The sequence below is a fragment of the Rana temporaria genome, chromosome 10 (assembly GCF_905171775.1).
Source record: "Rana temporaria chromosome 10, aRanTem1.1, whole genome shotgun sequence".
Lineage (NCBI taxonomy): Eukaryota > Metazoa > Chordata > Amphibia > Anura > Ranidae > Rana > Rana temporaria.
Genome location: NC_053498.1, coordinates 23,873,237 through 23,889,412, shown reverse-complemented (window position 1 = coordinate 23,889,412; position 16,176 = coordinate 23,873,237). Strand labels below are relative to the sequence as shown.

At 42.1% G+C, this 16,176-nt stretch overlaps 1 protein-coding gene across 1 annotated transcript; it reads left to right on the top strand.

Annotated features, from left to right (window-relative positions):
- The first annotated feature begins 8,045 nt into the window (after positions 1 to 8,045).
- LOC120916030 (chemokine-like receptor 1) lies at positions 8,046 to 15,585 on the top strand. The gene is made up of 2 exons (XM_040326879.1): positions 8,046 to 8,247; positions 14,490 to 15,585. Exon 2 carries the CDS (start codon positions 14,518 to 14,520, stop codon positions 15,487 to 15,489), a length of 972 nt encoding a protein of 323 aa, XP_040182813.1. The 5' UTR covers positions 8,046 to 8,247; positions 14,490 to 14,517; the 3' UTR covers positions 15,490 to 15,585.
- Positions 15,586 to 16,176: the final 591 nt, after the last annotated feature.

The window sequence follows — 16,176 nt, the reverse complement described above, 5'->3', positions numbered from 1 at the left end:
GGTTTGCAGACACATCAACACGATTAAAAAAGGGGAAAAATGTGTTACCAAACATTTTGGAGATGTCCATGATAGAAATCACAGTCAGCTTAAGTTTTGGGCAATAGAAAAGGTAAATCACCAATGGAGGGAGGGGGGGGTGGGTAATTATATAAGGCAATTAGGCCAACGTGAATCAGCTTGGATCTATGAGACCCAGGTTTTAATGCCTAGGGGGCTCAACAAAGATTTTGACTTAAATTGTTTCATATATAATGGGTGAGCATAAATAACCCTCCAACTGAAGTATAGATCTGCATGCTCAGTAGACAACTTAAATATAGTTCATAATTTTGTAACAAAATGTAATCATTTATATTGACCCCACACATGTATATTTATAAAGTATGGTAGAGAAGTATATATACTATGCTAAATATTTTTAATCTATAACATTGGTCTCATTGTATTAAATAAATATGCCCCTTAATTGTGTTAGTAATTTAATTCCATTTTATCTTAATTTTAATAATATATTATGTTAATTTTGTTATTAATAATTGTTTTCTGCTGTGGTATTCGAGTTTAGGAATGCTTATCATGCAATAGATTGTACCCGGGGATTGCCAGGGGTGTCTGCGGATGTACAGGAAAGAAAAAACATCCTGACTGCGAGTGGATTGTTCAGCGATCAGGGTGACACATTCCCATGTCTCATAATTTTGTTTCTTGGAGACACAGAGAGTGGGAGGTTCTTTTCTGCGCCGCTGACACAGCCGTGGCAATGCCCGGAAGGTTACTATGGCAACAAGGGTTGTCCTGATACCACTTTTTTAGGACCGAGTACAAGTACCGATACTTTTTTTCATGTACTCGCCGATACCGATTACCGATACTTTTTTTAATGTCCCTTACATTGGTGATCAGTGGGAAGAATGTTCCTTACATTGGTGATCAGTGGGAAGAATGTTCCTTACATTGGTGATCAGTGGGAAGAATGTCCCTTACATTGGTGGTCAGTGGGAAGAATGTTCCTTACATTGGTGATCAGTGGGAAGAATGTCCCTTACATTGGTGATCAGTGAGAAGAATGCTCCTTACATTGGTGGTGAGTGGGAAGAATGTTCCTTACATTGGTGGTCAGTGGGAAGAATGTTTCTTACATTGGTGGTGAGTGGGAAGAATGTTCCTTACATTGGTGGTCAGTGAGAAAAATGCCCCGTTTTTTCACATCAACTTAGTTAAAAAAGACCGGATTATACACTTCTATTAACCTCCCTGGTGGTATGATTTTTTCAGATTTTAGGTGCTGAAAGCAGTACTATTATTTTGCATGGAAATTTGGCGTTTTATACTGTAGGCCTGCAATTCCTAGGAATAACTCACTTAAATCTGTCCAAACAAGAGTCTAGTAGACATCCCGGGTATAATAAAATTTGAAAAACAAAATCATAAATTATAATATAATAAATAACTATAAATAATTATAACAAATAATAATATAATTATAATAAAAATTATTCAATAATGTAATCAAATCAAAATCACTGAAATTTGCTCAGTTGCAGAATTGTCGCTGTCATTACTCTTATTTTTTGATGACGAATTTCCCCACAAATCGCTATCGCTCAATTCTGCAAGTGATTATAATTTATTATCGCTGTTTTCTAGCTGGTCTAAAACCACTTTTGACATAAAGGGACACTTTTGGTTGCTATGGACAATCTCCAGTTTGCAGGCAGAAAGAACAGTTTTTATTATATAAAAGTACATGCAGGGCACTGGGCAGACCACTAGGGACAATGGGGGGGGTGTATTTTTTACATACAGTACTGTAATCTATAAGATTACAGTATACTGTATGTAATGTGTTTATTTACTTTTTTGAATTTGGTGCCGATCTCCGCCCCGTACGTCGTAACGTCGCAGGGAACGGAGCTTGGTGGCACACAGGCACTGTGTGAATCGAGCGAGGACGCCGCTCGATCACACAGCGGAGAGGCATCACAGGATCCAGGGACAAGGTAAGTAATTCCCTGCCTGTGGATGCTGCGAGACGATCCCGAGTCTGGTTTGGGGTTACCGCTTTTGGATCTGAAATTCCACCCCGAGCCAGACTCTGGAATACCGCCAGGGGGGTTAAGCACTATATTACTTGCAATACAGAAGAGCTGTCAGCGGGTGGCACTGCAGTTCAGGTGATTCCAGGAAAAAAGGCGTTATTGTTGCACAGTACTTTCTCTCTGAGCTCACATCCTGCCCTCCTACAGTTTTTAATTATTCACCAGAGAAAAGCAGGACCCCCCCAGCTTTCCCCTCCCCCTGGGCTGTTCACAGTGCTAATCAAAATTCCCTCCCAGCATTGAGTCACCTATGGAACCTGCTGAACAGCAGAACACACCCTGCAAACTTTCTGGAGACATGTCATGGTGTACTTTTACTTTACCAAGGACTCTTTCGCTCTGCTCTCTGCCCGCTCTGCCTGCTCTCCACTCTCCACCCGCTGACTCCGCCCATCAGAGGTATCAGTAAAGGCATCAGGAGCATTTGCGCGAGTACATGCTCAGTATCGGTCCCGATACCGATACTAGTATCGGTATCGGGACAACCCTAATGGCAACGATGCGTAATAAACCAGCCTAGAGACATCAGACCTCCCATCTATTGAGGAAGACCTGTGATTGGCCAATACGCATGTAAAGGGAAAGGAGCCCATAACGTGACGTCCAGCCAGGCACCGTGAGTGTATAGACGGCAGCGCTACTGTGGATCTTGTATATGTGGTTTTAAAGTTTTTATCCTGTAAGTGTGATTTGTTTTTGGGAGCTTTGAATAAATTTTGTATACAGAGAACACTATGGTCTCTCTATTTATTATTTACATGCCCTGAATCCCTGGAATCTTGAGCTAAAGCTGAGAGGTAGTTTGTTTTCCCTGGATGCAAGTGTGTTGAGTTGCCTATAAGAAAAGAGCTAGCTGGATTACCTGCCATTGATTGTTCAACCACTTTACTACCGGCCGCCATCAATTGACGGCGGCACGATAATCCTCTTGTTCTGGGAGGACGTCATATGATGTCCCCGCCTTGCTGAGCCACTAGGGGGCGCGCGCGCTCCCAAAGCGTTACTGGGAACCCAATGCTTGTGCCCGGCGGGCCCAGTAACTGAGCAGAACCGTGGATCTCTGTGTTTACACAGGGAGAGGAGACCGATGCCCTTAGGGACACAGATCGGTCATCTCCCTCAGTCAGTCCCCTCCCACTACAGTTAGAATCACTCACTAGGGTACACATTTAACCCCTTGATCGCCCATTAGTGGTTAACCCCTTCCCTGCCAGTCACATTTACACAGTAAACAGTGCATATTTATAGCACTGTTCACTGTATAAATGTGAATGGTCCCAAAATAGTGTCAAAAGTGTCCGGTGTGTCCGCCGCAATATCGCAGTCACAATAAAAAACACTGATCGCCGCCAAAGGAAATCACTTCTAATGGGATTTATTAGAACCCTTCAAATGCAGCAGATGATTATAACTATAAGATCACTCTCATCCAGATTCATTTTGCACATGGACACAAACAAACTGCTATTTCTTCAGAATAACAAAAAGGTAAATCTGCAACAAAGTTAAAATCTCTGCAATGTACATAGATCACCCAGAGGGGAATGTTTTTTTTCGTTTTTTTATCAACAAAAGCGGAGTTATGCTTTGAGTGTGATAGAAGCTCTTTGTTGGTGTAGATTGAAATACAAGTGTCATTTTTAGTAGCACAAATTACAAAGCTGCTTGTGGAATTGTGAAATTATTGCACAATTTCATTGCTTTGTTTCGGCCACAGGCAACGTCTAAATAACCAAAATATACTGTAACTAGAGCCGTTAGGAAATGTCATGTCAGACTGGGGCAGCCACCTCTGAACTGTAAAATAATACTAAAAACAGATCCCTGTGCTACTATGAAAAATAATGTGGGTGCAATCAACAACCAACAAGTGAACCACGGGGAGCTGCCACCACTATATAGCAAAGCTTTGCCCAATCAGGCCTCATAATGCACTGTGCAGCACTCAGTGTTTTGCAGGGTGTTCGTCAGGGTGAACATCTGGCGAACACCCTGCAAATTTGGGTGTTTGGCAAATGGCCAAAAAGGCAAATGTTCGTCCCAAACTCATGCCCGGGCCAAACCGTTTAACCATCCCTACTGGAGAGTGCAAAATGTGGTGCAGCTGTGCATTGTAGCCTATCAGCTTCTAACTTCAGCTTGTTCAATTAGGCTTTGACAAAAAAAAAATGGAAGCCGATTGGCTACTACGCACATCTGCACCATATTTTGCACTCTCCAGTTTTAGTAAATCAACCCCAATGTGAATTGATTAGAAGTGAGCAGGTCAGAAGCTGGTCTATTTACCATTCTGCTCTCTCCTCCTATCCGTGCATTGCAACACACCCAGTTGGGTCTTTCTGCTGGAGTTACAGTAACAGGTGGTGGATCAGTCGGTCGGGACTCCCCTGTGTCTCATCTGGTCGTGTGTCTCCTCCCTCCCCCTCCTCCTCCTAGACCAATTGAAACACTTCTCCTTTCAGCCAATCAGGAAATATGTCTCAGTGTGTTACACAACTGGGTGGGCTCAGGGCACCCCGAGCCCATCCTTTTTTTTTAAGCCTCTGGCTCTAATCACGTGTTTCAAAACAAAAACAGTTAAGATGGAGATCCGACTTTGTAGGCAACTTCCATTGAAATCTATGGGTACAAGTTGCCTAGAAGTCGCCCTGAAGTAGTAGAGGAAGTAGTAGAGGAACCTTTTCTGAAGTCGAAGCGACTTCAGTAGTGTACATTAAGACGGCTCTCATTGACTAACATGAGATTTCTGATGTTAAGCAAATTGAGGTCTGACAAGTCGGATCCTAAGTCGCTGTAATGTGAACCGGCACTAACGCTTGCACACATATAAAAAAAATTAACAAATATGACTATAGATAGGCTGTTTTATCTTGGACATTGTGAAAACATTTGTGGAAATTATGCAAACATCTCGAAGTTTCTTTTTACACATCAAACCATTAATATTAATTGCAGGAAAATAAAATAAAACCTGAACTCCAGGAAGGGATATAAACACCATTTAATGTTGCTATGGATGCTTCTTATAAATACATATTGATTGGGCCAGCAGTGTCAGCTAATCAGTAAACATCACATCATTACACAGGTCTGTCTGTCTGTCAACACGGTTCTTCAGTTTCGTTTTTGCTAAATTCACCTGGAGCCAGTTCACACAGGGGCGGCACGAGTTTGGGGGCGACTCGGTAAGGCGATCTCAAGACGACTTGAGAGGCGACTTCTAAAATGACTTCTGCATTGAAGTCAATGCAAGTCGCCCCGAGTCGCCCCCAAAGTCGTACAAGAACCTTTTTCTAAGTCGGAGGGACTTGCGTCGCTCCTATTAGAACAGTTCTATAGAATAGAGCGGAGCGTGACTTGTCAGGCGGCTGACGAGTCGCCCCTGTGTGAACCGGCTCTAAGTCTTTACCAACCCTTAAACATCACATCTGTGACCCTTGACAGTCCTCTCACCCCAGACATTTTTGGTATTGTCAGATCATGTCATAGCCAACCCTTATACCCTAAAAGAGTACACGGAGTGCATGCCCATTGCTAAGCTGTGCTGCTGCTAAACACACAAAAACTACTACCAGAAACATAAATGGAGAAGAATATGGAAGGGATCATAATGACGTAAAAAAATAATAAGAATTTTTTCTACTTCACCCCCTGGAAGATTGTACCGCCTTAATGACCAGAGCATTGTTTGCGTTTTGGCACTGCATCGCTTTAACTGACAGTTAAAAAATGTAATATTACATGGACTCAACATGCCTCTCAGCAAATAGCTTGGGGTGTCTTCTTTCCAAAATGGGGTCATTTAGGGGGGTTGTGTGCCATCTTGGCATTTTATGGCCTTCAAAACTGTGATAGATAGTGATAGGTAGTGAGGAGTGAAATCAAAAATGTATGCCCTTACAAATCTTGAAGGCGGTGCTTGGTTTTCGGGGCCATGTACGCGGATAGGCTCACAAAAAGTCCCACACATGTGGTATCCCCTTACTCAGGAGAAGCAGCAGAATGTATTTTGGGGTGCAATTCCACATATAACCATGGCATTAGTGTTGCTCACGAATATTTGTATTGCGAATATTCGGCTCGAATATGGCATATTCGAGTATTCGCGAATATATCGAATTTCGCGGCCAATATTCGCTATTCCGAATATTCACATTTTTTCAATTTTATTTTTAAAACATCCTAGTGATCTCATCGACGTCTAAAAGCATTGCTGGTATGATTAGAGACACTGGGCCGAGTAGCTGAAGCGATCATTTTATATTGCCGAATATTCGCAATGCGAATATTCGGCAATAGGAATATTGCGCAATTATTTTCTCCGCCCTTCTTTTGCATCAGAGTTCTCCTACCACAGTTGTTAAAATTTCGCTATCATTTTCGCATCCGCATTAGCGCAATTTTGCAATATTGTTTTTTGGATAAAATGTCACGAATATTCGATTTCAGAATATTAGCGAATACTTTCTCCGCCCTTCTTTTGCATCGGAGCCAATCAGAGTTCTCCTACCACAGTTGTCGAAATTCCGCAATCAATTTCGCATTCGCATTTGCGAAATTTCGATAATATATCACGAATATTTGATTTCAGCATGAGCCAATCAGAGTTCTCCTACCGCACTTGTCGAAATTTCGCAATTATTTTCGCATTCGCAATAGCGAAATTTCGCAAAAATTTCATTTGGATAAAATATCACGAATATTCGATTTTAGCGAATATTTCTCGAATATTCGGCTATATATTCGTGATATATCACGAAATCGAATATGGCGTATTCCGCTCAACACTACATGGCATGTGTTTTTTATACATGTTTGCAGGAATTCTACACACACTTTACTTCCAGCTAACCAAGGAAGAAATTAGCATTGACAGGGTGAATCGGAGATTGTTCCTGACGTGTTTTTCCTGAGATTTGTTCCCCCTTGGATCCTGTGAGGTTTAAAGGCCGTGGCTGGGCTATAGCCGATTGCACAGTTTGCTTTCCCTCTGGTAAGCGGCCTCATATTACCGGTGAAGGGATCACTTCAAATGTTATTATCTGTCACTTTGGTGGTGTGAATTTCCAGGATTTCATTTGCATGAACTATACCTAACAGGACTCCATGCTGATTTTTCCATGCTGATTTACTTCAGTTTATGGACTTGAGGCCAGATTCACATAGAACTGCGGCCGCATAACGTATCGTAGATACGTTACATCGCTGCAAGTTTTCATCGCAAGTGCCTGATTCACAAAGCACTTGCGATGAAAACTACGCCGGCGCAAGGAGGGCCAATTCAAATGGGCGTGTGCCATTTAAATTAGGCGCGCTCCCGCACCAGACCTATTGCGCATGCTCCGTTTCCTAACTCCCGCCGTGCTTTGCGCGCCGCGACGTCATTTTTTCGAACGGCGACACGCGTAGCGTACTTCCGTATTCCCGGACGTGTTACGCAAACGACGTTAAATTTTAAATTTCGACGCGGGAACGACGGCCATACTTTAGTAAGCAATACGATTGCAATACGATTGCTGACTAAAGTTAGGGCAGGTAAAATAACGACTAAAATTGCGACGGGAAACTTGACTACGGACGAAGTAGCGAATGCGAAAATCCGTCGGGGATCCGCCGTAACTGCTAATTTGCATAAACTCCACCCAGCGGCGGCCGCGGTATTGCATCCTAAGATCCGACAGTGTAAAACAATTACACCTGTCGGATCTTATGGATATCTATGCGTAACTGATTCTATGAATCAGTCGCATAGATAGAAACAGAGATACGACGGCGTATCAGGAGAAACGCTGTCGTATCTCTTTGGTGAATCTGGCCCTTGATTCATATCATATTTTCTTAATGAATTTTGTATAGAGTTTGTGGCGCGGCTTTGTTATCTTTTTATCTTTTTATAATGTTAGATACTTGTTTTTTGGGTGAACCTCCGCTTTAAGTAATGCAGCTGGTTCGTTTTTAAAAAGATGACTCAGGACAGTTTTGTTGCAATGAGGAAGTAATACCTAGAGTTAAGTTTTTCATGGAGGAAGATCATGTCACCGCACGTTTACTAACTGTAAGAAACAGTTTTGTACAACTGAGAAAACACGCAAACTGTCAGAGCCTGTAAGGAGAGACTTCACTATCAACTGCTCAACAACTGTAAGTTCACATTTTCTAATTAGCATTATTAGTCTTTTTACATAGGTATTCCTTTTTAACCTCCCTGGCGGTATGATTCTGTCTGGAATTACGTACCAAAAGCGGTACAATTATTTTGCAAGGAAATTTGGCGTTTTATACTGTAGGCCTGTAATTTTTAGAAATAACTCACTTAAATCTGACCAAGCAAGAGTCTTGTAGGCATCCCGGGTATGATTTTTTTTTTAAAACAAAATTATAAATTATAATATAATAAATAATTATAAATAATTATAACAAATAATAATATAATTCTAATAAAAATTATTCAATAATGTAATCAACTCAAAATCACTGAAATGTGCTCAGTTGCAGAATTGTCGCTGTCATTATTTATTTATTTTTATGACGAATTTCCCCACAAATCGCTATCGCACATTTCTGCAAGTGATTATAATTTATTATCGCTGTTTTCTAGCTGCTCTAAAACCATTTTTGACATAAAGGGACACTTTTGGACAATCTACAGTTTTTAGGCAGAAATTACATTTTTTATTTTTATAAAAGTACATGTAGGGCACTGGGCAGACCACTAGGGACAAGGGGGGTGTGTATTTTTTACATACAGTACTGTAATCTATAAGATTACAGTATACTGTATGTAAAGTGTTTGTTTACTTTTTTGAATTTGGCGCCGATCTCCGCTCCCGTGCGTCGTAACGTCGCAGGGAACGGAGATCGACGGCACACGGGGAGACTGTGAATCGAGCGAGGAGGTCCCGCTCGCTCACACAGCGGGGTGGCATCGCTGGATCCAGGGACAAGGTAAGTAACTTGCCTGTGGATCCAGCGAAAGGTAAGCCGCGCCGCTGCACACTCTGCACGTCCACCCCGAGCGTGACTCGGGGTTACCGATCCTAGCATAAAAAATCAACCCTGAGTCACGCTCGGGTTTACCGCCAGGGAGGTTAAGAAGATTGTTTTTGCTTAGAAAAGGAGACAGAACTTATTGTTTTAAATTTTCTTTATTGGTCTTTTTCAACATTGCAATTCATACAAATATAATTAAAACCCACATACAAAAACACATAAAACATGGTCTCAATATACCCCCATCTTTAAAATATACTAGTAATCTTGGTAGAGGTCCTACTAGAAAGTCTACTCTTCTTTTGTAAAATATGCCCCAGCCTCTACTCTTCTATCTGTATCCGTTATTTTGAAAGTTCAGTGGATGAGAGAGGGGAGGGGAGAGAAAAAAAATGGGGGTGTGTGTACCTTTAATAATTTAAGAAGGCTCCTTATCAGAGCATATTAACACGTAGGGACCTATACCTATCAGGTTCACTACTGAGAAGAAGAATAAGAAGAAAAACAAGGAATTAAGAATTTATAGTGCATGTGCATTTGCAAAACCAGTTAATACCATGTGATTGCAGAATATACCTATAATAGTTTAGGAAGGCTCCTGATCCAAACCTATTCATTTAACTACTTAACCACTTAACCACTGCTTCAATATGCAGGTAAAGGACCTGGGCCCTTTTTGCGATTCTGCACTGCATCGCTTTAACTGTCAATTGCGCGGCCGTGCGACGTGGTTCCCAAACAAATTTTTTCCCATAGTGGTATTTGATCATCTCTGTGGTTTATTTTTTGCGCTATAAACAAAAATAGAGCAACAATTTTAAAAAAATGCAATATTTTTAACTTTTTGCTATAATAAATATCCCCAATAAAAAAAGTAATTTTTTTTCTCAGTTTAGGCCGATACGTATTCTTCTACATATTTTTGGTAAAAAAAATCACAATAAGCGTTTATTGATTGGTTTGCGCAACATTTATAGCGTTTACAAAATATGGGATATTTTTTGGGCATTTTTATTAATTTATTTTTTTCTACTATTAATGGTGGCGATCAGCATTTTTTTTTTCGTGACGTTGACATTATGGCGGACACATCAGACACTTTTGACACATTTTTGGGATCATTGTAATTTTCACAGCGAAAAGTGCTATAAAAATGCACTGTTACTGTTAAAAATTACACTGCAGTGAAGGGGTTAACCAGGAGGGGGCGCTGTAGGGGTTAACTGTGATCTAAGGGAGTGTTCTTACTGTGGGAAGGGGGGGGCGTGGCTGTGCGTGTCAAGTCACTGATCATCGTTCCCTAATACAGGGAACAGACGATCACTGACAGCCACACTAGGAAGAACGGGGAAGGTTTGTTTACACTCACCTCTCCCCGTTCTTCTGCTCTGTGACCCGTTTGCGGGACACCGGCGGCGTCCGGGTTACGCGGGTCCAGCAGGCGTGGTCACGGAGGACAGGACCGGGTCGTGAGCGCACTGCCGATCACTGATCACACTGATAAAGACATAAGTGTGTTGTTGCGATCTCCGTTATTAGAAGATTCTACAAATGCACTGTGTGTCATTGGGATAAGCTTCCCTTGCTGCAATTCTTGAGGTCTGTCAATGGACTGTTGCAGATTGCATACATTAACTGGCCTTTTTGCTATAATAAATATCCCCAAAATTTAGAAAAATATACTATTTCCTTCAGTTTAGGCCAATATGTATTCTTCTACATATTTTTGGTACAAAAAAAAAACACAATTAGCGTACATTGATTAGTTTGCGCAAAAGACATTGTGGCCGCCGGCAATTCACAGGTCCCTTTATACTCCTGGATACATGTATAGAGCCATGACAGGCCCTCTTTATACATGTATAGAGCCATGACAGGCCCTCATTATACTCCTTTATACATGTATAGAGCCATGACAGGTCCTCTTTATATTCCTTTACATGTAAAGAGTCTCGACAGGTCCTCTATATATATGTATAGAGCTATGACAGGTCCTCTTTATACATGTATATAGCCATGACAGGTTCTCTTTATACATTTATAGAGCCATGACAGGCCCTCGTTATACTCCTTTATACATGTATAGGGTCATGTCAAGTATTATTTATAGTCCTCTATACATTTATAGAGCCATGACAGGTCCTCTTGATATTCCTTTACATGTAAAGAGTAATGACAGGTCCTCTATATACATGTATAGAGCCATGACAGGTCCTCTTTATACTCCTATACATGTATAGAGCAATGACAGGTCCACTTTATACTCCTATACATGTATAGAGCAATGACAGGTCCACTTTATACTCCTTTATACATGTATAGAGCCATGACGGGTCCCCTTTAGTTATCATGATATAAAATAATGAATGTGGGGGCCTTTTGGTTGGCGTGATTTTTTTTCTGGGGGGGCAGCATTTCATTCTTGGTCCCAAGCAGCACAATGTCTTGGGCCGGCACTGGGTACAGGGAATATCTGATTGCCTTAAAGGGATCAGGGGCTTTTTGCCTCTTACACACTGACATCTCACGCAATGTCACCCGCTCTTCCCAATCCTGCTTTTGGTCAATATTATCAGCATACAAAGAAATGAATGCCACTTGAGGCTTTAGCACAGGGGTCAGCAACCTTCTTCCACTTAAGGGCCGGATTCAATGTATGTGAATGCATGGAGGGCCGCATTAACTTGCTAATAAATTACAACATTACACAGCCCCCGCACCTCTGGCCCCCTTTACATTACACGCCCCTGTTCCTCTTGACCCCATGACATTACACAGCCCCCTCACACCACACAGCCCTCCCTTTTTCTTATTAATTTTACACTGTCCCTAAATAAATTTTTTATTGCTGTCAGAAGGAATGTAAACATTTCTTGTGACAGTAATAGGCAGTGACAGGTACAGTTTATGGAGGGATCTGGGGTCTATATGGGAAGCTGAGAAAAGAGGTGGGAGGGGATAACGCCAAGCAGCTTCTTAGCTGCGTTAGTTGTTATCCCAAGAAAGCCAACCGCTGTCTCTAAAAAAACGGTACGGGTGATGCGTGCAGCTGCAGGCATCACCCCGGTACAACCCCTTCAAGCCGAGGCCGCAAATTTGCTTACGGTTGGCGTGAAGAGGTTAAAATGTCCAAGGGCCAGGTGCACATGAATTCAGCACTGATGGGCCAGACATTTAACGGCAGAGGGCTGGGTGCGGCCCGCAGGCCACAGGTTGTTGTCCCCTGCTATAGCAGACCCTTAAATGCTGGAAGTCCAGGCAGGGAAAGAGCTTGCCTCAGCTCCATAGAAGTCATTGAGGAAGGAAAATGAGGAAAGAACAGAAGTCCCAGGAGCTGCACATCACACAAAACTCTTAGGCCCCGTACACACGACCGAACATGTCTGCTGAAACTGGTCCGCGGACCAGTTTCAGCAGACATGTTCGGTCGTGTGTACGGCCGATCGGACAGGATTCCAGCGTACATTTGCCCGCCAGACCGTTTTCGAGCGGACAAATGTTTCTAAACTTGCTTAGAAACATGCCCGCTGGAATCCTGTCCGTCGGACATGTTCGGTCGTCTGTACAGACTTACCGTACATGTCCGAGTGGCCGCCATCCCTCGCATGCGTCGAATCACTTCGACGCATGCGTTGAAGCATTGACCTGTCCGCGCGGATTGTCTCTCATTTCTGTATGATGGTGTGTACAGCCATCATACAGAAAACTCCGGGCGGCATGTCCGCTGAAAACGGTACGGCGGACCATTTTCAGCCGACATGTTTGCCTGTGTGTACAAGGCCTTATGTAAAGAGTAGAAGCAGTTTCAGCCTAGACTCTATCCAGGCCACATCCCCAGCAAGCTTCGCTCCACCCACGGGGCTTTGTTATGGGAATGACTAAGCCCCATTGGTGGTTCGGGGGAAAACATGTTGGGGGTGTGGCCTGGATGGAATCTAGGCGGGGGCTGCTTCCACTCTTTACATGAGGATTTTGTGTGACATGCGGCTACTGGAAATTCTTTTCCATCCTCATTGAATATTATCAGCTCTGCCATTTCTCCTCTTGGACTACAGAGTATCATGATTTGTTAAGGAGAAGAGGAGAAGGTGTACTGTAGTTCTAGGTGTTGCAGAGTACAATTGCTGGGTGCAACGGAGTCGATTCAGATCAGACGTTGTGAAGTAAGAGGAACTGGCTTCTTTATTGGAACATAACCACAATAGCAAAGATTTCACCTCACATGGTAAGAAAAAGACAGGCAGGAAAAAGAAACCAACAGCACAATATATAGGAAATACAACACATCATAGAAAATGCATAAAATATCACTGAGCATTAGCAACATCGAGGCCCGGATTCACATAGAAGTGCGCATCTTTGTGCGGGCGTAACGTATCCTATTTACGTTACGCCTCCGCAACTTTGACAAGCAAGTGCAGTATTCTCAAACCAAAGTTGCGGCGGCGTAGCGTAAATAGGCCGGCGTAAGCCCGCCTAATTCAAATGTGGAAGATGTGGGCGTGTGTTATGTAAATTTAATGTGACCCCACGTAAATTACGTTTTTTACGAACGGCGCATGCGCCGTCCGTGAAAGTATCCCAGTGCGCATGCTCCAAATTAACCCGCAAGAAGCCAATGCTTTCGACGTGAACGTAAATGACGCCCAGCCCTATTCGCGAATGACTTCCGCAAACGACGTAAAACGTGAAAAATTTTACGCTGTTCCGACGTCCATACTTAACATTGCTACGCCTCATCTACGCCTCATATAGCAGGGGTAACTTTACGCCGGGAAAAGCCTAACGTAAACGGCGTATCTGTACTGTGTCGGCCGGGCGTACGTTTGTGAATTGGCGTATCTAGCTGATTTACATATTTCTAGGCGTAAATCAGCGTACACACCCCTAGCGGCCAGCGTAAATATGCAGTTAAGATAAGACGGCGTAGGAGACTTACGCTGGTCGTATCTTATACAAACTCTGGCGTATCTGATTCTTTGAATCAAGCGCCAAGATACGACGGCTCAGACTCAGAGATACGACGGCGTATCTGGAGATACGCTGCCGTATCTCCTACGAGAATCTGGGCCCTAGTGTCCTGCTTGTGAACTGCAGTCAATAGGCTAAGCTGAACGTTGTTGTATCTCCAACACTAGGGTCATAATGCTGCTCCTCTATAGATACATTACCATGGGTGTGCATTGTCACCCTAGGACAGGAAATGTGTTACTGGCAAAATCATCATGCAAAAATAAAGGAAAAAAGCCTGGAAAAAAAAAACAGCCTCTGCAAGGACTAATTGCAATATATTAAATGATTGATTCTGTAGTAAAGATACACTTTAATTGTTGCATTTATGTATTTAGGTAATGTTTTTTTTTACATGCGTTTATAATACATTTCTTATTTCTGTAGGAACAGTCTACTTTCCCATGCAAATATAATGGAGAACATCTCAATTTCCAACTTGACCTCTATCTTCAAAGCCAGTGATGGATCACAAGGACATTGTGTCAACCTCACTAAAGAAGATAACCAGATTGCTCGAAACATTAACATTTCCTCAGCGGTCATCTGTTCCTTGGAATTCCTCGTAGGAATAACAGCCAGTGGATATGTTATCTGGATGAAAGTCTACAGATTGGAGAAGACATTCCGCTCAGTGTTGACCCAAAGTTTGTTAATCTCTGGATTCATTTGGTCAATATTTTTGCTACTAAACATTGTCTACTTTGCCTGCAACATTAATTGGCCTTTTGGTTCTTTCATGTGCCAACTACAGAACGTTATGTTCCATCTCAACATGTTCAATAATGCTTTTACTCTGACCTTGTACAGTGTTGACTATTGCTTCGTTGTGATGTGGCCCTTAAAATACAATGTCTACAGAAGACCTCACCTGGCCTCAGTAGAAGTCATAGTTTGCTGGATTATTGCTGTTTGTGTCAGTGTTCCCTATTTTTTCTTCAAAACCACCTATGAATGTTATAGTACAATCAAATGTTATAACAGATTTGATGATACTGAAATAACCAATATCTGGAAACACAGAAATAAAGTCATAGCAATAATAACATTCATTGTAGGGTACTGCATTCCTATCCTAATCATGTTGTTGTGTTTCGGTATTACGGCCAAGGTTTATCATCAGAAGAAGACATCAAAATATACCCCAGCCCTAAAGATGATCTTTACCTTTCAGACATTGTTTGGTGTTTGTTGGTTGCCATATCATGTTTTATCCTTAATAAGACTTTCCTTATCTACTTCCCGAGAAAAAAACCTGGTTGGAGTTGTGGAAATGGTTCAGCCGATCACAATAAGCCTGGCTTCTTTGGGTGGTTTAGTCAATCCCATTCTTTATGCATTCATATCTCCAGATTTCAAAAAGAAATTACTGAAATACCGGAAATAACCAGATGGACAATTTATTTTGAAGTTTAGCTTTAAAAATCTTTCTGAATTGTAAACTTATTTTTTGTAAAATTAAACTTAGTGTCATTTATGTTTTTATTTTTGTCTCATTTAATTAAATAAAATGTATGTTAATCATTATAGTTTAAAGCAGTATTAAACCCAAAAGCAAACATTTATTGTATTGCAGCTTATGAACTCTTAGGCCTCGTACACACGACCGGACATGTCCGCTGAAACTGGTCCGCCGACCAGTTTCAGCGGACAGATCCGATCGTGTGTACAGGCTAGCGGACAGATTTCCAGCGGACAAATGTTTCTTAGCATGCTAAGAAACATGGGGGTAATCCACAAAGATCCGGCGTAACGTAAATTTTCCCATTTAAGTTACACTGCCTTAAAATTTCTACCTAAGTGCCCGATCCACAAAGCACTTACCTAGAAATTTTTGGCTGTGTAACTTAAATTCCGCCGGCGCAAGGCGTTCCTCTTTTCATGGGGGTGATTCCCATTTAAATTAGGCGCGCTCCCGCGCCGGCCGTACTGCGCATGTTCGTGACGTCATTTTCCCGACGTGCATAGCGCGAAATTACGTTACGCCGAGCTTTGTGGATCGCGACGGGTCAATAAAGTTGCGTCGGAAAAAAAAAAAGATACGGCGAAAAAAAAAAAATCAAAACAAAAAAAA